Source organism: Rhodnius prolixus, unplaced genomic scaffold, assembly GCF_049639745.1.
Source record: "Rhodnius prolixus isolate KJV_2025 unplaced genomic scaffold, Rpr scaffold_5, whole genome shotgun sequence".
Lineage (NCBI taxonomy): Eukaryota > Metazoa > Arthropoda > Insecta > Hemiptera > Reduviidae > Rhodnius > Rhodnius prolixus.
Window position 1 is genome coordinate 18,763,876 of NW_027411624.1, and position 27,898 is coordinate 18,791,773.

The following is a 27,898-nucleotide window of genomic DNA, read 5'->3' on the forward strand; positions in this document are numbered from 1 at the left end:
ACCGGTCATGGGATATTAAAAAAATATGATAAAATCCACGATGTTATTTTATACTTTGAATTTGGACCTTGGTTACACTCATCAGATTATAAAGATCTTTTGATACCCAGCCTGAAAATTATACATAAACCTTGGCCATCGAATTTATAAATGGGCATATGATCATAGTGATATAAGAAAAATAGTGATATAAAGTCAAATTTAGCTTAAATCGCTTTAATAATATTTGCAACACTTGATAATGTTATTTGTTTGATAATAGTAATAGTTCATTTTTAGACTAAGAGATGGCAGCAGCAATTTAGTGTCAAAATTTGAATACTTGCTAACTTACACCATTATTTCCTGGTTTTTGTTTATGGACATTGTTGTGTTTAATATTAGGAATTGTGAGCCTCCTTTAAGATATTATTTCACCTATTAGAACCCAAGCCTCGGCACAATAAGCCTGAGGAAGGACTTATCCCAAGACTCCATCGCTGAATCTACATCTTCATTAAAATATCAATTTTTTTTTTTAATTACACAACGTTATTTATATTTTTATCGTTTGGGCCAAGGATTACTTCTCTTTAATTTGAATTTAAAATGAAAATTTAGTTTCAGAAATCAGTCAAGAATGCTAGTGTATTCAGTGAAAAAGAGTTTAACAGAATTATAATAAGAGAATAGAAATACCTAAGAAGGGATTTTATTGATGAAATACATTAGCGAATTATTGGTGTCACTGGTGAGCCACTGATAAAGTATTTGATTAGGTAAAGGAGGAGCATCTTAAGTGGAACAAGATAGTAGATAAAATATATTGACTGTTTATAGTTTAGTTATGAATTCATTGCTTGGATCAAAAAATGGCAGATGATCAACTAAGAGGTCGTGATGAACGCCGAAAAAATATACCTTTGAGAAGATTATATTCCGAAGCAGTAAGTTGGTTCAATTTTTATTCCTATCACATTCCCCATAAGGAGAACTCCGCTTTTAAATGAATTCAGAGATTAATAGCTGATACAGTTATTTTATTTGGTTATTATGGTAAAATGTTCTTAACTTCGGTAATAAATTTACATTAATTAAAGTTTCAATTGGTTTTAGGAGTGGACAAATATCTTCAGAAGGGTAAGTTCTAGATCGCTCTCATATTTCAAATTCGTAATAAAGTGCTCACAAATTGAAATGGACCATTTATAAAAATTCACTTATAATTTATTTTTTACTTTTATGTCCACTTTTCTTTTTCATTTCTTTTAACTTGGATTATATATGGGTGTTACTTGGATGATGTGAAATGTTTATTAACTGGTTTTACAATTTCATAATCCATCTTAATCATAATTTCTAATGAAAAATAAAAATAAACTAATTCATATTGTTTACACAATTGGAAACCGCTTTATGAAATTTGACCCCGTAAATAAATCAATATTCCTCTTTCACTATCACTATTCATTTAGTCAACGCACTAGACAGATTTTGAAATGTCTTTACAAAGACTGTTAAAGAACTGGAGAGGGCATTGGATCTTTTAGAGTTAGGCGATTTTCAGCATATGTTGGCCTTATCAATCGTTTGTTTTCTGATGACAATTTAGTGCGTCGTCAAGTTAAGAAGTTTCAAATGTTTTTTTTTTCATTCAGTTAGTTCTAAGTGAGTCGTTTTTCTTTGAAAAGCCTAAGGCAGCAACCAGGTCTGTGAAAAGAAGTGGATTGTTGTAGAAAATAGGAGCCTCGCCGGAAATTATGCATGCCATACTGGTATTTCTATGGGTTCATTTTAACTTGCCCTTCTTTGCAAAAGAGTCTATTTTAGATAAGTGCATCTGTAACTTATATGATTAGTTAATGTAGGGTCTGTACTTGTAGCTAGTATGGATGTGTCGTCTGCAAATGTACAGAGTAGGGTGGAGGGATGCGTTTGTATGTATACTGAGTAGAATTGATTGAATGATTACTTACCAATTTTTTATTATTAGTACTATTATACTTTTATTTCAGTATGATTATGATCAGGATGATCAAATTCCGATTAAAGATTTTATGCAAGAACTACGAAATGCTTCAGATGAGAATATTCCCATTTTGATGATTGAAAAAGCACTTAAAGAAACTGATGTTAATGATGATGGCATTATTACGCTTGGGGAATTTCTCAGGATGGTAAAATAAAAATGTTTAATGTTAATATCTTTTATTTAAACTATAAATGTTACATAATGAACAATTATGCAAAAATAGGTGAAAAAAACTTCTGAAGGGAAAAGCAAATATGGGGGTATATTTACAGCATATGTAATGAGAACAATACCTCCACGACAAAAAAGATGCCGGGAATTGGAAATATATTCAGACACAGATGGTGAATATGAAGATGAATATAAATGCTGTCCCCCACCGTTGGGAATGATTTGTATTTCTCTCTTAATGGTATGTATTAATTTGATATCTATATTTCATCCTTTAAAATATATATATATAAGAAATTCTATGAAGGCCACTTTTTAAAAAAAAACAAAAACAAAATAAATTTAAGGTAAGCCACATCTGCTGTGGTCATTGGCGCCCGGAACCATTCGAGAGTACTGTTGCCTCTTTTTTTTTACTATTAATAAGAAGGAAAGAAAACTGACTAAGCAATTGTTTTAAATACCACCGGTGACAGTGGTACTATAAATAAATTACACTTGTTCAAGAATTTTGTTCAAATCGAGAAAAGACATAATTATATCAACAGCATTATGGTACCTTCTAGGGAGCATAGTAACTCAGGACCAATTTATTGATACGCTATAACATCCTAATATGATGCACACACACACATCTCTGTTGCGGAAGATATTAAGATCTAATATGAGGTAGAAATTTCCTCTTGAAAAATAATTGTGGATTATCACATTTAGCTAGACAAATCAAAGGTTGTATTATTGATAGTTACATCTTAAATTTATTGTAAAATAAGATATTATATTTTAGTTCTGAACCAGAGTGCATTGAAGAATCTCAATTTTATCTCTTTCCTTCAAAATTGGTACTGGAATGTTATAGAAAAATTGAGAGTCAGTTCCTCTGTGAAGTGAGAACCAAAAACAAGAAGTGAAACAGTAGAATGTGTGCCTAAATGACTGCCTTCCTTACTCACGTATTCGAAATCTTTTACTTTCTACAGGAGACCGAAATAATTTCCATCTACCTTCCAGGCTACTCCTGCCTCGCTACACTCATCTTTGTTTAGGGTTTTTACTGGCATTCCAATTCACTAATTAGTGGCCATTAGTCTGGAATGAGATATTGCTGTGCGTTTTAACTTAAAAACAGCCTTCAACTTTGTGTTTTAAAATGACACAACTAAATAATAGAATTCGACCGGATCTTCTGTAAAGATGACAATTGAAGAAATACCTCTTCTTTATGATAGATTTGATGACTTAAGAGAAGATAGTGTGGATCTAGAGACTTTGTTTACCTAATGGAGAGCTTATGATATTTCACTCGAAGAAAATATGTATTTCTGTTGCGTTTGTTCAAAACGTATGATACATAGATTTTGGAGACTCAAATTGGAGTTCTGATCTAGAAGTTGATGTTTGAGATACTTTAAGGTTAAGAAAAACTTAAGGTAATGCAAGAAATGTTTTTGTTGTCTTCCTTATTACTCAGAAAAGATTTATTTTAAGAATTTTGTTACATAAAATGTTGGCTTCAAGAATGTGTTAAATGTTATTTTGTTGATATAAAATAATTTTCATAAATAAAGATCAAGTAAAAAAAAGAAAAAAATATAATTTTTGATAGATAGCTTTATTAAGGGAATCAAGAATAATTCACAAAGCTTATGAACAGAGAAGATTGGTCAAACGTCAATGATTAATTTGTTTTAAACAATAAAATTGGTCCTTCAGGAATTTATCATTAATTTTTAAATTGTTTCTATTTTAGTATATGCACCGCCGAAACGAGTACATTTTTAAATAAAATTTACTTCAGCAATAATTTCAGATAGGAACATTTTCTTATGACACTGTAATTGGTGGATATGGTCATTTCGATGGACCTGTAGCTAAATGGTTAATTTATAATCCTCACCTTCGTGAAGAGGCTTGGCGGTTTGTCACATACATGTTTGTTCATGCTGGGTAAGTTGCAAATTTCCTCGTGGCATGCTTTATATTGTTGTTTAAATTACCCTATTAGAAAATAATGAATTAATTATAATAAAATATTAAGTAATAATATTAATTCGTATAAATTTTATATAAATACAGATTTGTAATTAATAATAATGTGTAGAATTATTAGCAGCAAGAGAAGGACGTATGATATTAGGATTAAAAAGATGCTAGTGTTGTTTCTTTTCAAGGCATATACCATGTGTATTATTGAAAAAAAGTAATAATTTTGAGCACAATAAGGAAATAATTGATTAGCTCTCAGTTGAAATTTTAATGAACTTGTGTGAGGAACCACATCGTATAACTAAATTTCAAAAACACTGTACATGGTTGTAAAAATCTTCAATTATTTGCCTATAACTTATACATCTAAAAAAAAAAAAAAAGAAGTGTTATGAAATTAGCAATAAAAGATTTTACAAAAATAATAATTTGTATACTATAGAGGAGCATTGCTCACAATAGTAGAGAGTGAGTGACTCAGTTATTACTTGGAAAATTATGACTCTGCTCGGTACTTTTTGTACTTTAAGACTTTTTTTTTTAGTGTTTTTAAAATTAGTAATTATTTGTTGTTTATTTTTAACATTATTGTTAATATTGTGATTCCTTCTACCTTGCTTTCAGATTGCAACATCTACTAGTAAATATTGCTGTGCAAATCATGCTAGGTTTACCTCTAGAAATGGTTCATGGTTTCTGGCGTATTTTAATAATTTATACAAGTGGTGTAATAGCTGGTTCTTTAATCACTTCAGTCGTTGATCCAAATGTATTTTTGGTCGGTGCCTCTGGTGGAGTTTATTCACTTATAACTGCACATTTAGCCTCGATAATAATGGTAAATATAAAGATTTTTTTGGGCTAAAATTTGGGAAGTGTTTTTTTAAATAAATAATACAATAAAAAGAACAATAGGGTTACATGGAAGGGTTTTATTAGCTAATAGTGCGCTGGACTCAGAAAGTTTTAGAATGCTGCTTTGTAAAGGCTATAAGATGTTGGGAGAGAGAATGTTTCCTTGAAGGCCCGAAATGGATTAAGAAGCGTCCGAACGCCAATTATATTAGATATTGACGGCTTTAAATAGAAATAAAAAAATCTGGTGAACGGTCCTTCTCTTTGTCTTACTAATATTCTTACTTTTTTTACTTCAAACGCCAAATAAAATACAAAATCGATTCTCCTTTAACTTATTGCTCAGTTTCATCGCTCTTATACCAAGATGATTAAACAAGTCCTTCATGCCTCTTATCTCACTTCACTCCCCCACATTATTTCTTCCTATGACATTCATCTAAAAAAAAAATTATAAATAGCCATTTAAAACTGAATTTTTTCTGTATAAAATGATGCCTTAGTGAGAACGTTAAACGTTTCCTTAAAACTCGCCAAAACTTATTCATATTAAATTTATTTATAAAAATATAATGATCTAATTATTTTTTTGTTTTAAATGTAGAATTATTCAGAGATGGAATTCGCAAATTGGCAGTTAATAGTGATCATCAGTTTGTGCATTGTGGATATTACTTGCGCTATATACCACCGTTATTTTTTGGAAATAAATCAACAGGTAAGTTAGTTCTTATCGTTATGAACAAAATGTGTAAATGTCACTGCTTTATAATAGTTCATGCATCGTAAAAGTAAAATAAAAATTATATCAGAGCGAGGAAGGTATTAGCTCTGAGTGTTTAGCGAAGGTATTGGATACCAACTCGAATATCACGAGTTCGAATCCAGCTGCCGGCCCTTAGATAATTGTCTTCCTAGGAGCTTCTTACAGCTCCTACTATACGGTGATGGTTAGTGTTGTCTGTAACGAGAGAATGCAGTCCGGAGGCCGGCAGTGGGCAGTGTACTGGAGTAAGTTCCATGCGCCAATATCCTAAACTTCAGACGCTCCTCAAATAAAATAAGTATAAAATAACTATCTAATGAATAAAATAAAATAGTAAGTAATAGTAAGTGGTAATAAAACTAAAAATAATGTTTTTTAAATTTATATAAACATATTTTATGTTAAAAAGTATTTATTTATTTATTTATTTTTTAGATAGGTTATGAGTCCCATTTAGCTGGAGCTGTAGCAGGACTTCTAATAGGCATAAATATCTTAAGGAACCTGAGGGTACGATCTTGGGAAAATAAAATATGGTGGACAGCGATAGTTACTTATATTCTTTTAATGGGTATTGGAGTAATAATAAATATTGCTTTTCCTTCACATTTTCCTACGAGAACTGTAGGAATTAATTAAAACAAACAAAAACTTGTACAGCAAGGCAAAGAAAATGACAAACAAGAAAACAAGAAATGACGTCTGTAATAATTAATTTTATCAACTTTTTTATATTTGAAATTTTTTATTTGAAACTGGTTTATTTATTATGATTTTGTTACCATTTGTTTTTTTATTGTAATGCTGAGTTGTTTTCCTGGTCTCAAACTATATTAATATTTTTTCAAAACATATCTTTTGCAATAGCCAATTCCTTAACTCAGTTCAAGACGTGTAACATTCAATTTTTGGTTGTTTTACACGCTTTAATTTAATTGCTATGAGGCACCAACGTTTTCTTAGTTAGTATCCTTGGCATACTGATTTCTAAACGTAAATTTATAACTTTTACTTGGAATTTTTGCCCAGTAAATTCATCTTAGGGCATTTGTAACAGTGAAGTGAGGGATGCTTCACAATAAAGTACATTTCATCCTTATTATTTAAGGAATAGTGTTAATGATTGTTAAATTTGTTGCTAAAATTCAAGTTTGAAGCAATTAGCTTGACGGAAGAACAAATTTCCTAAAGAGCTTTAACTTTTTCGCGATTTTTTTTTGTAAAAAACCATTACGGGTGATTTCTTTAAAGTTGTGATAAAAACTAACTCTTTTTTAAAAGCTACTACCTCTATTTCAAATGTTTGCGTTTAGTAAAAGACGAAAGATTTATTCGCTTTGAAGAAAGACCAGAGTCTCTCTAAACTATTCAACTATTAGCCATGGAAGAGGAGAGGCTCCCTAAACTTTGTTACTCTAGACTATTAGATTTTGAAGCTAATTAGCTGCCTTTCAGTTAAAACATTACTTAGCAACCATTGGTTTTGAGTACCTCCTGAATAATCAAAACTTACATTCCGTTAAATCTCATGAAAATGATATGTTTCAAAGTTTTCATAATCACTCACTTTCTCTCGATGTCGACTCCGTTACAAACAGTTCTTGTAATGCCTTTTATAGACGTATAAGTCAGCTGGGTGCCATTGAAACATATCTATCTCTTAATTGCAACATAGAAAAGAATCCGTTTGTCAGGTACTAAATTTTACAGAATTCTTTTTAGGCGCAAAAAATATTTTTACCCCTTATACTTTGTCCGCATTGCAGTGAAAATCATTTAGATGACTTGCCTCATTTGAATGTCATGCATTTCCTTCACAAAGAAATAAATATTTAGTTAATTTCTTAGAACATGGCTCGTCTCCTGAAGACTAATTTTTTTTCAAAGTATAGATTTAAATGAAATTAATGCTTTATATAAATTTTTTATTAATGCATTAAAACTAAGAAATGCGACAGTCCAAGATTAAATTCATCTAAGATAATTAAATAAAAAGATGTATAATAAATAAGTAATTTGTTTGTCTGTTTAATTAAGTCAGTATGTCAGATGGTTTATTGTTTGTCAATATTTTGCACTTTAGGTATTATGTTTCTTCTTTTCTTGTTTACTGTATCTTTGTAGTATTATCAAGTGTAATTTCTATGACTGAGTTATGTTCATTTTTTTTTATATTTTGTATTTTTTTTATTTTTTGAGTAAGGCACATTAAAACAGGGGGCACCTTTGAACAGTTTTAATTTCTCGCCAAATATTTAAAACATTTATGATTGGTAATTTTCTCAATATTTTGTGGTAGACCTGTTGTATAATTGACAGAGTTTCCCTTCGTTTTCATTGTTTGTAAAGACAGAATTAAGGAATGTTATATTTTGTAAGGTGTAAGAAAAAAGTTTTGTTGCAGCTTCGGAAGTGTATTGTGAAGATTGTAGTGGTCTAGGTGTAAGCATTGTTAGTCCATATTAACATTTGGAATTGGCATTTTTAAACCTAGTATTTACAAAAGTCTATTTGCTTGCAAAAAGTGTTGAATATTATATTTTATTTTATGGAAGGAGAGGGGGCACATTTCAACATCACAGTTAAAATGTGCTCTACCGACCTGCAAGTTTGTGACTTTTTTTGTTTAATCGCAGAGAAGGGGAAAGTGGTCCGAACCTACATTAAGAAGCGCAACAAACCGAATATTTTGTTCAAACTTCCTAAACCCATCACACTTCGGGTACCACATCCCGAACTGAGTTATTCTTGATTTTGAACTAGATTTCAGTGGTTTAAAGAGAAAGTAATGTAGTAGTGAGAGAAATAACTGATAGAAGGTAGATTCAGAGTAAAGTAATATCATTTCTTTCTATTTTTATGGTGTTCAAAGCTATCCCACCAGTGGGGCAGATATTAACATTTGATACAAAATTTTTAAATTAAAAAAAAGTATAGATATGTATGCAAAGTACCAACTGTTTATTGATGTAGATCTGTTAAGAAGACTTGAAAGTTGTAGAAAACAAAATAAAAAGATTCAATAATACGATTCTGTGCACTCTGCAACAGAAAATGTAAATTCTGTTCAATTGTGCCCCCTCACCCATACTGCTGACATGTTTTTTTAAATTTTGTTACGTTTTTGTACTTTTTTATAAATTTGTATTGGCCTCCCATTCCTTTGCCATAGAATTGTATTTTTTAGTGCAATAAAAAAATAAATAAAATAAAGACAATTTCAAATGTTTTCCCATACAAAATTTATCTCAAGAGCGAGATACTTTTTGAGGAACTCCTTTGGCTTCCCTCTAAATCTGGAGTGTCATTTATTTAAAAAGAATAAATTGTTTATATTATTACTAATAATAATTTGATGAATTTGCATTTACTATCCATTTCTATGTATTATATATTGTGTATAATAAGAAGAGAGAGGGAAGAGAGAATAAGAAATCAAAATTTACTGCAAGATGCTTGAAGTTTCACCCTACTTAATGCTTTAGGAGATCGAAAAACGAGAACTACTTAGTTATATGAACAAGAGTTTTTGCCTGAAATAAGTATTTAATCGAACGTTTGACTATTTTGATACCATTAAAATAAACTTATTTCATTTTAACATTTAATGCGATAAGGGTTAGTTATAAAGAAACACTTTCTGGTATAAAATAATTTAAGATTTGTGTAATATTCACAGGAACAACATATAATATGATGCATACATTCCATTTATAAATAACATTTATAAATAACATTAATAAAATTAGTTTTCTTTGGTTTCCACGGATCTGAAATTATTTTGTGAAAGTAGGTTTTTGAGATTATTGTTGAATTCATGATTTAATAATGGGTGCGGAGCCACTAATTTCGAATGGTATGTTCAAACGGGTAAAATATAAATTATCTAATGCTATCCGAAGAACTGATCTCAAGTAAATTAATTAATAAAAAGCGAAAAACCCGAATTTCGATTGTATTAAAAATTAATAATACTTTTAAAAATAATGTACACAATTTAGATTTGGATGTTAATTTTTATTCCACTTTCAATATTATTGATTTAAGATATAAATCAATTTTACATATCTCAAAACAATAATTTTTTTTTTTAGAACTTTTTAGAAATAAAAGTTGATTTTGGATTTAGCTTTCAAAGAATTTGAATGATTTTGTGAATTATGAAACAGCAACTAGGGAGATAGATTTTTGTTTTGTTTATTTTTCTTTAAACTGCAATTCTAGTCTTGTAGTCTTATATGATAAAATTTGCAATTTAAGTAAATATTAACAAAGCAAATGAATGAATAGTAGGACTTGTTAATAAATGTTTTATTATTGACAAGTGATATAGAAATGATGAACAAATATTTTAAGTAAACTCTTTAGATTTAATTTATTTTAATGCATGCAATAATTAAAGATTCATATTAAACATGGCTGTGTTCAAAATTAATCTTAAATTCTTAAATTAAATTCCAATGTGAATACTTCATTACTCGATTATTAAAATAAAATAAAATACAACTAAAGTAATGATTTATAAGTAAATAAATAGATATTTTTATCTAAAATAAACTTAATTATATTATTTTTCGGCCATCTCAATATTGAATTCTCTACTTATTTTATTTTGAACCAAATTTTTAAAATAGTTAGGAAAATGTTCTTGAAATCCTAACAATGCAAACAAATTAGTTTGACCAATCTGGGAAAAAGAGAACTCTTTCAAGGCATTTCTGTTAAATAACTTGTTCCTAAAACATTGCTAATAAATGTTTAATATATAGTACATTTCTAATAACTGCACTTGCCAGTAAAAATAAGCTTCTCAATAGATACAATAGAAAAATAAAAATATAGTAATGATCTTACTTCAAGGACAACAATGTAACAAAATACAGTAACAGTAGAATACAATTTTGAAGGTAATTGTGGAAGGGGAAAATATACATAGGATAAGGTAAAACCCAAGAACTATCATTATACATGTAACTAACTATACATGAGCAGTGTTCATTTGTTCAAATCATGTTATCAGTTTTAATTACGTTTATATTAAGTTTTATAATTTTATATTTTTATTGCACTTTTATACCATCTTTTAGGACATTTAGATTAGTTAATAAAATACACGGACCAAAAGGTCATCCTATAATCGGTATGGCTATAACTGTGAACAGATTAAAATTCACCGGTAAGAATTTAGAATTAATTTTAACAATTTTTTTCTATTTAATTATAAATTTATTTTACAACTTGAGCACATTATTTGTGTTTGTATACATACTATGTAGAAATATAGAATGCAAAGTTAAATTTCTAAAATTATGTGCTTGAAAGAAACAACCTTTTTTGTTTGTGTGATATTACTAAAATACATCTTAAAATAGGCTATAGCGTTACAGCCATCATCAGGCTTTCAGATAGTAACTCCGGCAACGTTACCTCAAACTTCTTGGCGGGTTGGTGAGGATAGTACGAATTGATAAGGCTTGAATGAGGAGCTGGGATTTCATGTAACGGATTTGGCTAAGTCGCAAATGAAGGGCATTCTCAGATTGATGTGAATGGTTTGGTTATATTTGTAAAAGGGAATATTGACTATGGTGCAAAGGATTTAGGATTTAGGGACTGAATCCTATACATCTGTTTGTCCGTTTGGCAGTCCCGTATCGTTTGAGTCCTCATGATCATATATGCACAGTTGTCTTTTTTTCTGAGATATAAGTTTAAATCGTCAAGTTTTTTTTAGTATTCTGGTAAATTCCAATTAATTATTTCATGGCTTATCTAGATTTCGGTATATTGATATTATTAGATGGGTAATAATAGGTCATATAAATAGAAGGGTAACAGTAGATTGATATAAATAAATTTGTCTAATATAACTTTCTGATTATTTAGTTCCATATATTTATTTATTTCTGAGTTATCTTATCATTAACTACGATACGATATACTCCCACTTAAGAAATATACAAAAACACCGTCGATTTCCATCATTATTTAATGTCTTGATAATCTCTAAGTATCTAATATTATTCAAATTAGAAAGTTCCAATTTTGCCTAAGCTTTTGATCATGTTCGGCTCCTGGGCTTTCTGTAGCAGTTTTGAAGCGTTATTCCCAGCATTTACTATTGGATTTTAAAGTAATCTCTTAGTAATGGCTTAACCATGATTCGGCAAACACATCACAAATCTATTCAATCTCAGCTGGTGTTCCGCAAGGGAGTTTTTATCACTGATACTCTCAGTTTGACTTCACTAATCTTTTGTAGCTGCGGTGCCGTGGGGCGTAGGTCCCGTCCCGTCTATTATCTTATCTTATCTTGACTTCACTAGTATCTGAGTGGTCTTCCAATTGCTGACCATTTACGCTACTTAGGGTTATTCATTGGCATAAGACTCACATGGAACCCCCGCACACAACTAAAGAAATGACCTAAAAAATGATTTGCAGCTTGGAAACATCTTCAACATCATAATTTATTAATTAAACAAAATTGAAACCTACGTTGTTATATGTCTATGACATAGACTATAGAACTATGGGGTTCATCCAAACCTTATATTCTCGACGAATCCAGTCTATTCTACAAATGTTATAGAACAATATTTACACTGTTCAGATTATATTGTTTTTATATTTGTTTCATATTTTTGTTTTATATTTATTTATTTCAGAATATATTAGTTTTTTTTTTTAATTAAAATAATTGGCGTGACAGGTAAAAACGAATATAAAGACTCAATTGTTCTGTATATAATAGCCTTTTAAATTCTCAGTTGATCAATTTTTAAGCCAGCAAGGTTTAATGGTGGGAAGATTGGGTGACGAATTCAGCCGAAAATAACATAGAAAGTGTATCCTTCTTTGACATTATTTACCACAGACACAAACACAAACGTAATTTGTTCCTAAAAGCTAGAAATTATTGTTATAATATTACACAAATGTTTACTATTCCCTTACCACTATTCCTAATGTTAGAGGTAGAATTACAGATTTTACATCCAATTTATTGGGATAATTTGTGGGTTCTGTGGCCCCAGTTGCCATTTTTCTATCGAAAAAACTCACTACCCATTCAGCAATTTCCACTTCGTCCATTTATAAGAATTTTTTCGCCGCTTGGCGCCCTTCATTTTTGAAATATTTTCCTGTAGCTCCACAAAATTATTGGAGGAGGGGCTGGACTCTTGGTATAATGTTTCAAATAATGTAACTACCAATCAAGCTAATTCTATGTTTAGAGATAAAAAAAACGTTACGTAGATGGATAATATATTAGAATTTACTGAGAACTCGCTTTAAAAAATCTTGGAAAAAGTGTTCCAAATAAAAAAGAGTATCATTTAATTAGAAAAGAATATTTCAAGCCTAAAAGTAATCATTAGAAAGGATTTTTTTTTAAAAAAAATAAAAATCTAATACAAGTAAATCCACTCTGTAAAAACGCTCTTTCAGTTGATGAATTTCTGTTAAATCCATAGCAATGCAAGAAATAAAAGTTTGAATTTTCTGGTTATTTAGTTTTAAGATATTTTTTTCACATGTGTATACATAATTTGTAATTTTATATAAATATATACACACAGTGAAAAGTCAATTTCAAAAATTTGACCTCTCGATCTTTTTCTTGTTGGAAGAGTGTGAGAAATTCAAAATGTTTTTAAAAATAGTTTTAGATCAAAAATTCTTTCAAAAGTTCCCTTTTTATGGGAAAACTTGATTTTTACTGAATAAAACGTGCGAGAAATTTTATCATCTAGCTAGACGGTAATATCTGCCAAAAGAGAAACTCAATTTAACCCAATATCACATCCGTTTTTTTTTTTCCTTAAAGGAAATTCAGACACAAAAGTTTTGCAACATGTTGATGATATTTATCCTAAGTATTTATCATAAGTAAAGCAGGACATCCATAAAGGCTATATAAATATTGTTGATCTGAGTCAAGGTCGACAAGTTTGTATTAAGCAATTATATTTACTATAGGCTTTCAGCTCTTACAAGTTATATAACAGTAAATTAATTGTCATTTTCAAAAATTTGATGGCTATGGTGACTTCAGAGATGATAAGAATATTACCAAATAATTATGGTCCATACTAAGAAAGAGTTTCCATGTTTAATTTGAACGAGTTACTTTATTTGTATCCCCAAGGCGAAATCCTTGACGAACATTATATAAAAAAAGCTGAACTCCACTTAAAATAGATCTTAATTAATCATAATATTGCTTAGTAATTTTTATTTAATTTCAATTTTATAACAGAATTACAATCAGAACTACAGTAATTTGAAAGTTACTTGTTTTAGAAGTAATTAATTCTATATTACTTGTCTATATATAGAGTTGATGTTCATATTTGATTCAACATTATAAATTAATTAATTAAGAGGCTGGTGTTGGTCTGGTGGTTGTGAAGCTGGGCTTAGTTGGTTGGAGATCCCTAGTTCGAATCCCGCGAATAAGCTAGCTTCTTTGTTGGAAAATATGTTAATAGTAAAGGATGTGTTCCACGATACCTAATTGGAAGTTGGATGTAAAGACCCGCCTGAAAAAATAGGCGATTACTTTAGTTTAATTAATTATTGGTTAAAAAAATAAAAATTGGAAATCTGAAAATGTCATTATGATCGAAAATGAAGCAGGCCAAAGCAACCATCAGTTCATAATGTTAGTCTATAACGAAATACAATTATTATTGATCTTGTTTGATTTTAACAAATTCTTTACAATGGAAGAGAGCCTACAATAAAAAACTAAAAAAGGATGCAGTTCTGTGAATTTGAGTTAGAGTTTTTCTGGGAACGTCAAAAGTTAGTTCCATATTGTGGGCGATTTTAGGTGTTCCATCTTCTTAGGATGTTAAGTGAGAAGATTAATGAAAACAGAAGCTGCACTGACACTGCATTGCACTTGGGTGACTCACACACCTTCGTTCCCAGGATGGTACTGCCGCATTTTCAGGGTGCCCGATAGTAACCATTCTTCTTAAGTGCGCGTACCGTAGTACCCAGTATTCAGTAAGGATCTTCATTTCCTTTTATTTCTTTGTCGAAAGATTCGAGATTATGATCCACTTCTCTGCTGATCCATAGAAAATGCTTTAAAAAGCCTTCAATTAAAAGAAGAAAAAAATTGAAAGTGGGATTCCTTGAAAGCACTTTCGAAAGTTAAAGGGAACAACCCAATATTTTTTCTAACATAGTCATTTGAAATTATTATCATTAATACAAAAAACCCTGCCTAATTATTTTAAGTGTAATAAGGGAGGTAAAAAAGCACTTATTGTTATCTAGTAAATTTATTTGGCATCAAAAAATATATAATAAAGTTTTTATGACTTTCTTAACTACCCTCATATATCCATCGCTGAGATTAAATTATAATAACCTTGTTTTGAACAGTTAGTCAGTGGAGATAGCAAAGTATTTATTTAAGATTAGTTGCAATATATTTATATATTTCGTTACCAATGTTCTAATAGATATTATATCTAAGCTTGTTATAATTGGGCTTCAATTCTCCTGGGGTTCCAAATGTATTTAAAGAAAAAAAAGGATTGATTTTATTAGTCTATTAATTATAGATTTTCGTAAAAAAGCAGCATTTGCCCCATACACTGGATTTTAGACAAATCTTAATCCTAAATTTTTGAAGTATTCCGAAAACTCCTGCTTTACTTGTTGTTCACAAGAAGTCTTGGCTTCGAAAGTTCTCAGTAAGGCGAAGTAGATCACCTACTTTATAAAAACTGATTGATATGTTTGTTATCTCACTAGTTTAAACATTAGCTTCTTCTCTTTCTTTTTTTTTAAATATTTGAAGATGTGAATGGCTATTTTCTTTTAATATTTTTACAACGTTAATTTAGTTTTGTTGTGTTTAGTTAATTTTGTATTTTGTTTTTTTAATGATTCTTATTAAATTTTAGCAATGTTATGCAACACAGAGCTTTAAATGAAAATGAAAATTTAACAGGCTATTTTTATAGTACCTACCTCCGCCTTCTATTTTCATTTATGTTTTGAGGAAAAAGTAAAAATTAGCGCCAAAAAAAAAATCGTCACCTGATGTCAGAGGAAGCTTGATGGGAAATTTCAAAAAATAGTTCCCCAGATATCTTTTTTTGTATTAGTTATTTAAATTATTAAATGTTTAGGTTTGTTAATTATTATAATTGTTTATTTTTATTTTCACTTGGTTAAGCCGAACTCCGGGCAGACGGCTAGTTAGCTCTGCAGTAGAATATGCAGCAGTGTTTCTGCTAGTTCAACCACTTCTTTACTATTGTATAACTTTTCCTTCACATTTTTTAGAATTTATTAGATATCACAGACCCTTATGCTGGCCATATTTATCTGCAAAACATTTGTTCAAGTAGCACTGTAGATTGACTTTAATATCTATTAATATTAATCTATAATAATCAAACTATTAATTACAGGTTAAAAAATTCAAAAACTTTTTGAAAAAATGCTTACATCAACATACATCAATGATTTTGTTTATTTTATTTATTTATTTTATTTTATTTATTTTTTTAAATCGTCTGTTTAAGTTCATTCTTCGATTAAAGTAATTGTTATTTTATGTAGTAGCCAAACGTTTATAATTAAAGGTAATAATTATCTGGCTTTATCGCAAATAATATGGTTTTCTTCAATTACATTCTCAATCTAGGTGTTCTTCCCACAATGTTGTATACATGTAATATAAAATAAATGAGATATGCATACGTTTAGGACATCTAATTATTCCAGTATTTTACTATAAGTAAAATTAGGGGGTCTAAATTAAATTACAATTGAGAAATGAATAAATAATGTTGAATAATCTACTTGTTATTAACTGTGTGTTATTTGTGCTCACGAATATTTCGGTAAGACGAATTCAAGACTGAAATATTCTTTTAAATCCGTGATTCAAATTTAAACAGTAGCCGACTCTAACTTTGTCTTTTTCTACTTTTGCATATATCGTATATATGTGACATCTCAGAATAAAGGGCAAATTAAAGCTAAATCCGAAGAATAATTCGGAATAGAGTTAAAATAAAGTACCTATTTAAAAACGGATATAATATACATCTTATCATAATTATAACAAAATAATATTATGAATGAACTGGCCAGCATAAGGGTCTGTGATATCTAATAAATTCTAAAAAATGTGAAGGAAAAGTTAATGCAGCAAAATTACTTAAATTATATGAACTAAGCATGAATGAAATGTTGGGTACTAGCTGATTTGTGTACCTTTTGGCGTTTAATCAACCCTTATACTTAACTTTTAAAACTGTAAGTTTTTGTTAAGGAGATTTTTGTACCTTTTGGATAGATTTTCATTTTTGTATATTTTGCGAAGTTACATATCTGCTTTACAGATTTGTTTAAAATTTGGAATAAGCAATTCTGTCATTATAACCTGAAAAGGTGTTAGTCGGAACTGTAACTACCACTGGAGAGATCTTTATAAAGAATGATTATAGTTGCCATCCTCAATAACAATTTTTTTGAGAAAGCGTTTTGAATAAAATAGGAAGGTATTTGTACGTAACTAGCAAAATTAAACTGCGATTTCAGTACTTCCTTTTAAGAGGAGTAAGAAAAACAAACTGCGAATACAGTACTTCTCCCAAAAAGGCAAAGAGGCAAAGATTTTGAATCGAACGACAATTCATTGATGTAAATCGGTTCACCCATTGATAATTTTAACAGTTGCAAGACTTCCTCTTAGTAGGTGTAAGAGCATGATGGCACTTCACTGCCACGTAGAGGACCTTTAATCACTTCTTCGTGCTAAATTTTATCAAAATCGGACTAAGCGTTATGGAAATATTGGTAATAATAGTTTTAGAAAGGGCTATACTTGGGTGGGGCAAACTCCCCTCCTTATGAGGCGTAGCGTCGAGACTTTTAAAATGCAAATCTGTACAAAATTTCGATTCGAATGACACTTTATTCATGAAAATCAGTTCACGTGTCGATAATTTGAAACGATTGCTATACTTCCCCTTAACAAGTGTAAGATTAGATCGTCGCTTTAATGTTATGTAGGGGAGCCCTAACCCTATCATCCTACCAAATTTTATCAAAATCGGGCCAAGATTTACAGAGTAATTAGTAATAATAATTTTGGAGGGGACTTACATAAAGGGGGCTAACTCCTCTCCCATTCGATGTACAGCGACGAGACCCCCAAAAGGCACATCTACATAAAATTCCGAATCGAATGACACCTCATTCATGAAAATCGGTTCACGCGTTTAGGCGCTACGCAGTTTACAAAAAAGGTAACAACAACAACAACAACAACAACAACAACAAGAAGAAGAAGAAGAAGAAGAAGAAGAAGAAGAACAAGAACAACAACAATTTTTGAAAATGCCGTTTTTGCACATTTTCGGCAACTTTTTTCTCAAAATCTATCAGATCTAGGTTGTTGCAAAAAAATTACAGTTATAAAGGAGGGTTTGCCCTACATTATAAAGAAAATTTGGGAATTTTATCTTTTATAGAAAAATAGAAAAAAAATTGTCAAAGTTGGGTGTTTTTCAACGTTACGCTTTTTCCTGCAGTTTTTGATGATCAACCCTTATACAACTGTCCTATCGGACAGTTTTAATTTTAGTATAAGTAATTATACTCAGAATCTGGTTTATCAGAAAATGGGACAGAAGCTCTCAACTAAATAAGCACCATTCGTACGTTGTTTGACTTCTAACAAAAAAGAAGTATTGCGATCGTGTTCAATTTTCAAAATTGAAATGATTAAAGTCCTATGAAAAAAAGGTTTTCAGGATACAATCAACGAAAATAACTAAAGTGTAGCTGCTGACTCAATCCTTTTCCGTTATTATGCGATAAATTTCCTTATTCTCACGTCCTTAGAATACAGTTGTTAAACTTATTGTGGCAATTTTGTTTTTCTCTTTTTAACGGTAAAACATATTTTATACATATACATTGTTTATAATAATTAATTATAATTTATATTTAATTTGTTAAGGAAAATTTAGATTTGTTTAAGGAAAAAGAATTCTTTTTAAAGGAGTAGTATTGATTTAATAAATATGTGAAACTTTAGTGTATAAATTATACGAAAGAAGAAAGTCTGCACAAAAAATAAGATTGAAATCATTGTTTACGTCTTTGAAGGAAATTTGCTAAACAGAAATGCGACTTTTCTGAATAGAAGTTTCGAGTTTTTTGATTTAAAAAGCTGCAAATTGATATGCTTTAAACTTAATGTAGTTTTTATTTCCTTTGTACCTTATTTTATTTGTAACATTTCTCCAGTAAAAGTGTTTTTATTGGATGGGTTTTGGACTCTGAAGAACTTAATGCCAATGAGAATCTACGGTCTTTAAGAAGTGTTAAGGAGCAGGTCTTGCCTGCTGAACACTTAACGCCGGCAAAGAACCATTTTGGCCATATTTATTTGTGGAAAACAATTAAAAAAATTAAGTAATAATAGTAATTTGAGTTGTAGTTTTTGCTAACACCGTTAGGGTCAGAGAGCTAGACAGTGGGTTTATATTGATTTGAAACTCTCTTCCTGGTGAATTATGCATTTTTAGAAGGTTCTTTGGGATTAAAAATTTTCTCCTAAAGTGCTATTTGAACCATCTCTAATTCTATTTCCTCAAGTCAATATAATATTTCAACTTAAGAAATGTTCCAGCCAGAATCCAAAAAATTGCAACATTTTTAAAAATTCAAATCATCATTTGAAATAAATTAATTTTTATCAGTTACCAGTAAACGTACAAAACCAAAATGGAGAAGCTTGCAAAAATTTACATTTGTAGATTTTCGGATAAAATACTTGACCAAAAATACTTAAAATTTAATAAGATATTATATTTATATCATAAACATCTAATTGTGCACTTTTATTTCAGAACTTTTAGATTATTTCACACAACTGGCTGCAGAATATACTCGTTTGACATTGGTTTGGCTACTTGGAGTACCTCTAGTTATTGTCCAAGAGCCTGAAGACATAGCAGTCAGTAGACTTGTATTTCATTTAATTTTTTAGCAATTAAAATGGTACAATATAAGAAAGACTGTCATTTGTCTTTAAATTTACCTTTAAATTGTAGCAGTTTTGGTGTTTTTTTTTTCACTTGTTGCATGAAATTAAAGGACTTTTATGCTCCTTTCACATCATAGCAATTTCTGCCTTTTCTTACATTATTAGAGGTGAATAATTTTATTCCTTACGAATAGTTTGTGTGAAAGCTTTAATAGTGTAAAATAATTTAACTATTCGTAAGGAATAAAATTATTCACCTCTAATAATATTGGTGAAAGCTTTAATAGTGTGAAATAATTTATGTTCTATTATTGTTATGGATTCTATGATTTAACTGTACCTCTGAATAAACTTTAGAGCTTCGTCTTAGAACGTTTTTCGTTAGAATTTTGCTTTTGAAGTATTCCTCATCTTACTATCACACACACGAGAAATAACCCAGTTGTTTAACATCATTCAATGGGATCAATTTGTTTGATGACAAGACTGTATCATAACGAGTAACGTCAATTTGTAACATTTGATTTCCAGACATTAACATTGATCTAATAACGATTTCAAATATGATTAAAGTATGTGCTCATGTTACATGCTTTAGGCTGTAGCAACAAAAAACAAACGTTACTTTATTGGAAAATTGTGATAACTTCATTTAACCAATTAACAATTTTTAATTAAATTTAATTATGAAAACTTACATAACAAGTTTAATTATTTATATTTAAATTTTTTCTTTTAGGAAATCTTGGGAAGTTCGGAAAACCTTGACAAAGGAATTGAATACAAACCGTTGGTAAATTGGCTGAATGAAGGTTTACTAATAAGTACAGGTAAGTATTAAAATAACTTCCTTAAAAATTATTGCTGTAATTCTAATGTTGTAGTTAATATGCCTGCAGTACAGATAGCATTCCTGTAATTTCAATGCACAAAAAAATCGCGATACTGCAAGTATGAATAATAATGAGGTTTTGTGTCTTTTATCTGTAAAACCTAGGTCAATTAAAATACTTAAAAACATTTAGTCCAAATTTCAAGTTTAGAAGTAAATTTTTCATTTGAAAACCTCCCATGATTGCATAATAGAAGATATCTGAAGATTTAAAACCACAAAAATCTTTTCAGGTGAAAAATGGCATACTAGAAGAAAACTTCTTACTCCTACTTTTCATTTTAAAATTTTAGAAGAAAATCTAAACAGTATGGAGAGACATGCAAGAAAATTAGTAACTAAATTACTTAAGAAGAGAGATGAAGAAATAAATATACATGAAGTTGTAACACTTTGCGCGCTAGATGTGATTTGTGGTTTGTTATCTAATTTATGTTTACAAATATTTGAAGAAATTAATTATAATCTTGAAGCAGATTAAATAATTAAATTTTAGAAACTGCAATGGGTGTAGAGCTGAGAGCACAAGATGATCTCTCCAAGGATTACGTGAATTGTGTGAAAAGGTAAAAATCTATCATGTCAGAATTATTTTTATTCTCTCTTACTCTACTATAGTAGTTTCTGTACTCTATACTTTGTAATCGTGAAGAGTTTCCATTTTTAAGTTTTGAAATATCCGTTTGGAGATTTTCTCTTCCAGAAACCCTGTATCCAGTAATTCTTTAATAATAGCACACTGCCTAAAGGCCGCCAGTGCACTGAGAAGATTGTGGTCGATAATTAAATTTCGATAATGTACAATCAGTTTATAGTGAAGTTATTTGCATTTAATTTTGTATAAACTATCTGCGCTCTTTACATAACAAAATTATTATTCCCTTACTTTTCTAGGAATAATTTTTATGTTAAATTATGTTTGTTAAAAGCAATAAGGCTACACAATTACTATTCTTGTTAGTAGCATGATTCCCATAAGGAAAAATTGTGTTTGTTTACAGAGTGGGCATTTTAACAGTGTATAGAATGCAGAATCTTTACCTACATCGAGACTGGATTTTTGGACTTACACCTAAAGGAGTTGAATTTAAAAAACATTTAAAAGAATTGCACCATTATACCTTAAATGTAAGTAACAAAAAAACAAGTGGATAAACAAATAAATAAAGGAAAAGAAAAAGTCAATCATGCAGCTGATAAAAAAAGAAGAATTGCTTTGGCTTATTCCTAAGAGAATTGTGTCAATTAATTTTAATGGCATTGCATTTATTTTAAAGCTTCAATGATTAAAATAGTATCTTTTTTTTTTTTAATTTGAAAGGACAATTATCTGATTAGATTTGTTTTTCAGATAATCAGAGAGAGAAAGCAAATGTACAAGGAATCAAAGATAAAAATGGCAGAAATCGAAGTTGAGGATGCAAATAAGAAAGGTCTGTGATTCATGAGGTTGAATCACTTTAATGATTTGTTTCATGAGGTGGTCAGCATTAATAACATATGTACCCTACCCAACTAATTTAACCCTATTTTATGAAGAAGGGGAGGACGAATTCTTGATGTTTTCTCCATTGAGTGCAGAGCAAACTCGTCCACAAATAAGAAGAAAAGATTGTCTTTTAAATACCGCAGCTTACTTTCATCTGTTCTTGAGAATTTTGGTGATTCCAATACATAAGTAAGAATGAAGAGGTTATTGTTTTGTATGGTGAACCTTATTCCCTTTAGAAACAAAGCGAATTATAACGTATCGCTGTGAGGCCAAAGTAATATTTTTCAAAAAACATAACTATGTGGTTATCTCTGCCAATACAACTTTATGGGATCCCAAAGAAATGAATTGAAAAACTGACTCAGAAACAGTAATTATCTGTGGATAATAAAACTATTGATGTTCTATCTAATCTTAAGAACATTTATTTCGTTTGATTCTTATTGATAGTGAGACCCATTCACCAAGAAGAACATCAAGAGCCAGGAATACTCTTTCTACAACAATAGAAGATTTGCTGATATCAATTGATGTGCAAATCAAAAAACGATTCGGCAAGAAGATCTCCAGCAAATTAATATACCTATTTCACTCAATGGATTTGTCAAAGGTTCATTATTTTCTCGAAAATAGCTCTGTTTTTTTTTCGGCTCAAAAGCTGCTAAAGTCATTAGCGCCTGTACGGCGGCTGCCTTAGACATTGAGCTGAAGTTAAAATTTTTTTTTACCGTCCCTAACCTGCAACATCCAATCATCAACTGACACTCCAATTAAATACCTTCGTGCTTTTGAAAAGTTATAATTCTATTTACATTTATAAATTCCCACAATTACTGGATGAACTTCTTCACATCGTCAAGCCTAAATCTAATTCTTAGAGTTTTTAATATTTAAACAATTGTGTCGTGTATTATAAGCCTAGCTCTAACATGTCTTCTATACTAGGGTTAGTTCTACTCAATGTAAGTAGCCTCATTCCTCCAAAACACTATGTACTTATGGTATTGAACGTTCCAAAACAGCATTTGTTTGGATTCCTTCCCGATAATTATTGGGAGAGTATGAGCCTCGTATCACCTATTCTGTGTCTTGTCTATTCTTCTTTAACCGAAAGGGGCCTAATTTCAGGCATCCATGTCCTTAATTTTGTCACTCAATTGTCTTAATTTCTCTTCATTCTCTTTGTGACATAAGGGCTCTATATTATTTATAAACGTAAGCATACATTTTTTCCAGCATAATTTATTGAACTTTCATTTTTATTTGCAACTTTTTTGTGGGGAAATTTTTACAATATTAAAGAGGTTTTGAAAACGGTTTACATTAGACTACTTCAAATAATGTTTGAATTCAAAGCGTATTTTACCAGTTACTAATGTTAAACTTTGGCATAACAACTTATGAAGCCATGAAGGGTGTACACTTAAGTTCTTATTTTCACAGAATCTAGCCATTTATGCTAATGATGATGGAGAACACCACACACTTGATAGAAGCGGAGCGTGCTTATTTATTAGCAGACTGTAAATAATTTTTTCATTCTTAGAGCCTCAAGTGTTTAATATCACTGGCATACGTATATTAATATATGCGTATTAATATTTAATTTTGAAACATTTGGAATAAAAAAAATACTGTTTCAGAATCTTGATCTTTAATAACATAGTATTCCATTTATAAGTTTTTCATAACTACCACTTATGCCGTTCTTATAAGATTTTTTTGTTTTATATTTTGCAGTAAAAAAGAGGAAAGCATTTTTAGATCTATTACTGGAATTAGATACTGAAAATAAATTAAGTGAAACAGATATTAGAGAAGAAGTTGACACTTTTTTGTTTGAGGTAATTATAAACACATTTTTATTCTCCTAGGTATGGGTTGGGCCCCAAATAATAATATTTTAAAAGAAATAATAGGCAATGGTAACACCTAAGTACAAAAGCAATTTAAAAAAAAATGCTACATTAAGCTCGTTGATAAAAAGAGATGAATAAATAAATGAGATATACAAACACGCCACTATCTCTTAAAACATTTATTCATCTTTGTTAAATGTTGGTTGGCTTCAATGTAGGTTCACCATGGAGGGCTTTATTCAAACCTTGTCAAATTCTGTACACATTAAAAATCAGGAACGTACCGGCCAATCTGGGACTCTTGTCACCCTAACCAAATTTACATTAGCACAGACTTACTTCATTCCAGTTTTTTGTTTTCTTCAGAAACTGAACTTTCAAGTTTGAACAAAAAATTAACAATCATTACTTTTTGTTGCTGTTATTCCCGAAGTTTTCCTTGCTAATCTTCTTTAACATCGAATTAATTAATTCTTCAATATTAATGCTTTAATATTATGGATGCTACTGAAATAAACATTTTTTTTTAACTAGTACTCCCTCCAAGTGATGTTCATTGAATTATAGTTTGATTTATCATTTTCCAGGGTCATGACACTACTGCTTCAGCAATAACATTTTCGTTGTTTCTTCTTAGCTTACATCAAGATGTTCAGGTAATTTGTTTACTTGAATTATTGCAATTTACAATTATTATTTTTATTTATTTGCCATTCAAAATCAACCAAAATAAAATGTAATCAGTGAATCTGATGTGAGAAATCTTCATGACTGGATTAGCTGAAGGAGGAAGTGGTCCTCTGGCAACTCTCTTGCTGGAGTGAAATTTATAATAAAATAAAAAATTAAAGATTTCATTAAAACTAGAATTTTCGATACAATGTCAAATCGTGATGCTTCCTTCGCAAAAGTGAAAATAAATAAAAATTTATTTATTTTAATAATGAATCAGAATCGTTTAAAAAATATTCAAATTCTTTGATCCGAAATCACTTAGATTATTTAGTTTTTCTATGTACATATTTCGTGAACCTAAATGTGATACTGTATGAAGTATTTCTTGATTCATACTTTTCTAGTATCCATCAATTGCAATTTTATAAAGCAAAATAATTTTGTATTCGTACAGGCCAAAGTTGTACAAGAATTGGATGAAATATTTGAAAATAAAGAAGAAGCAATTACTAAAAAACATTTAAATGATATGAAATACTTAGAGAAAGTAATAAAAGAATCATTGAGATTGTATCCAAGTGTACCTTACACAGCAAGATTTCTAACTAACGATGTAAAACTCAGTAAGTGATTAATAAGTTATAGTTAAAATATGAAAGCAAATTGTAAGTATTATTCTTATTATTGTATTTATGAGTGTTATATCATTTTTTTTTTCTTAACAATAAAGTAGGGAAAACCAGAATTTTTGAAATGCCGTTTTCAAATTAGGAAGACACATTCATAATTTGGTATTTTCGCCTATTCTATCATTCCATTTTAATTTATAAAAGAATGTAATACAAATGATTAATTTAAATAACGTTACTACTTGGTGATTAGTTATATTTTTTCATTTTTTGATTTACAGAAGGAAATGTAACTCTTCCATCAGGCACAAATACGGTTATTTTCCCATTTATAGTGCACAGAAATGCTAAACTTTATCCTGATCCGCTTAAATTTGATCCAGAAAGATTTGCACCAGAAAACACAGCTTCAAGACATCCTTACGCATACATACCTTTTAGTGCAGGACCAAGAAACTGCATAGGTATTCATTTACCCTTATAAGTAATTTTTTGCTTTTTTAACTTCTCTCTTCATTGGTGGATTGGAAGAGTATTGCATGGCATGATAGTTGATGTTGAATGGGAAAATTTGGAATTAAGAAAGTGATCCGCTATCTAATTTTTTAAAGCAACCCTGCTTTTTTTTTGCTGTTTTGGACTTCCATCAGTTTGATGACTTGATAGTGGGAATCTGCAGGGCTGGAATTATGGCCGGTCAGTGCATCAGATTTTTCTCTTTACTTGAATAACAAATTTTGTTTTAGAGTTCCGCTAATGCATTTTCACACTTGCTTCATCACATATAACACTTTGAATGTAATTTCAGTCAATGATAATTTATAGTTATTTGCAAAATCAAATTCACGGATACATTTCATATTTTTCAAATGCACAATTTTGTTTATATAATTAGTGAATTCACTTTCATTTCTAAAAAAAATACTTGACATGTTTTTTTTTCTTATTTTTTAGGACAAAAATTTGCAATGATGGAAATGAAAGTATTGATAAGTACAGTTCTCAGATCGCTGCATCTTCAGGCAATAACAAAAGAGGAAGATGTTAAATTAGAGCCGTTGTTGATATTACGAACGGAAAAACCTATTTTAATAAAAGTAACGTCAAGAGAGTGAAAAATTTTAGAAACTTTTTTTACAAAGTTCGAAAAAACTTGGTTTTGTATTGTTTTATATTTGGTTTTGTAATATGCATGATTGTAAAATGTTGCAAGATGACTTCAGAGTAAAAAAAAAAAGTAGTTCTCAGTAATCTAAGTAATATTTAATATTTATACTTTGGTGCTCTCCCCAAAAAATAGACTAGTTTTTTTCAATAATCTGCCAAAAAGATAGATTATCTTGACTTATGAGATACTATAGTAGAATGCCTTCAGACATCACTGGCTAATCGTTAAAATTATTTTTTTGTTACTATCATATTTCATTTGCTACATCATAAATTTTTCTTAATATATTGATAACATTATAGTTCTTTGAAAGGCTAAGAATAAAAAGAACAAGGCATATAAAAAGAATAATTGATTATAAGAATAATTGATTAATAATGAATTCATAAAGTTAAGGATAACAATTGTTTACTTGAGAAAAAATTTTATCAGTTGAAAGTTGAGAGTTGCATTTACGTAATAACTCTTGAAAATGTGTTCTTTCACCAAAGCAATGTGAAGTAAAATTTGCGTCTTGGGAAATCCAAAAATTTTAGGCCCATTGGGTTTATTAATCATTATTAAGAAAATTGTTTGTGAATACTCTCATCAAAAAAACTAAAATTACCTTCTCTTTGTATGGACGAGGCGAAATAATAGAAATTTTCCTGTGGGCCGAGCTGGAAATCTGGCTGGTCGCTGTATCAAGTTGCAAGTTTGAGTCCAAAAAGGTTTATTACATGGTTTTAAAGAAATTATTTTTGAGGTAGGTATTTGAACACTCTAGAAATAAAAAAATAATCAAACTGGGAACTGACAATAGTTGCAAATTTATCAATTGGGAATACGGGAATAGAATGAATTGGTATTTTGTGAAATATCGATTAGTGTTTAAGGCTACTAGCACCTATGAAATCAACTTAATAAAGAAGTGCTATGAACGTTTTAATTTCTATTTTATCTGTGAAATATAAGATCTGTAAAACCATCATAAATCATTGTATTTTCGATGGGTACAAGTAATTTGTTACCAATGAATTTCTTAGATAAATATTTTTTTATTAACTATGTAATTGTTACTCTAATTAAATAAAGTATGATGAACTTAAATAATTTTTTCAGCTTACCTGATCTTTTTTACCTACATAAATTTACAGTTTTTTTTCTGTCACCACTAATGAATTTGAATTTTTTTTACCGAACAGTTTTAAAGGTATCAGCTAATTTAGCAAATTACATATAAATACATTAATAATTTCCATGTGAATCTAACAAAACTTGTGCTGGTAAAATTTTGTGAAAAATCCAGTTCACTGAATATTTATCAATTTGTGGACATGATAAAAGAGAGTAATTGAGTAGTTCTTATCACACTTT

At 29.6% G+C, this 27,898-nt stretch overlaps 2 protein-coding genes across 6 annotated transcripts; both read left to right on the forward strand.

Annotated features, from left to right (window-relative positions):
* Positions 1–708: 708 nt before the first annotated feature.
* LOC141457726 (rhomboid-related protein 2-like) lies at positions 709–7,097 on the forward strand. Of its 4 annotated transcripts, XM_074134954.1 has the most exons (8): positions 709–926; positions 1,096–1,119; positions 1,995–2,156; positions 2,235–2,423; positions 3,993–4,129; positions 4,793–5,006; positions 5,628–5,741; positions 6,225–7,097. In XM_074134954.1, the coding sequence occupies exons 1-8, from the start codon at positions 852–854 to the stop codon at positions 6,426–6,428; spliced, it is 1,119 nt and encodes a 372-aa protein (XP_073991055.1). In that variant the 5' UTR covers positions 709–851; the 3' UTR covers positions 6,429–7,097. The 4 variants fall into 4 exon arrangements, with proteins under 4 accessions (XP_073991055.1, XP_073991056.1, XP_073991058.1 ...); XM_074134955.1 differs by lacking the exon at positions 1,096–1,119 and having other exon boundaries at positions 710–926; XM_074134957.1 differs by lacking the exons at positions 709–926; positions 1,096–1,119 and adding an exon at positions 1,405–1,916.
* Positions 7,098–10,733: 3,636 nt separating this feature from the next.
* LOC141457722 (cytochrome P450 4C1-like) lies at positions 10,734–27,634 on the forward strand. 2 transcript variants are annotated; one of them, XM_074134948.1, is made up of 13 exons: positions 10,734–10,965; positions 19,691–19,797; positions 20,567–20,657; positions 20,953–21,135; positions 21,216–21,285; positions 21,721–21,847; positions 22,071–22,152; positions 23,952–24,055; positions 24,658–24,726; positions 25,200–25,368; positions 25,656–25,838; positions 25,986–26,070; positions 26,329–26,396. In XM_074134948.1, exons 1-12 carry the CDS (start codon positions 10,800–10,802, stop codon positions 26,027–26,029), a joined length of 1,395 nt encoding a protein of 464 aa, XP_073991049.1. In that variant the 5' UTR covers positions 10,734–10,799; the 3' UTR covers positions 26,030–26,070; positions 26,329–26,396. The 2 variants fall into 2 exon arrangements, with proteins under 2 accessions (XP_073991049.1, XP_073991047.1); XM_074134946.1 differs by lacking the exon at positions 25,986–26,070 and having other exon boundaries at positions 26,329–27,634.
* Positions 27,635–27,898: the final 264 nt, after the last annotated feature.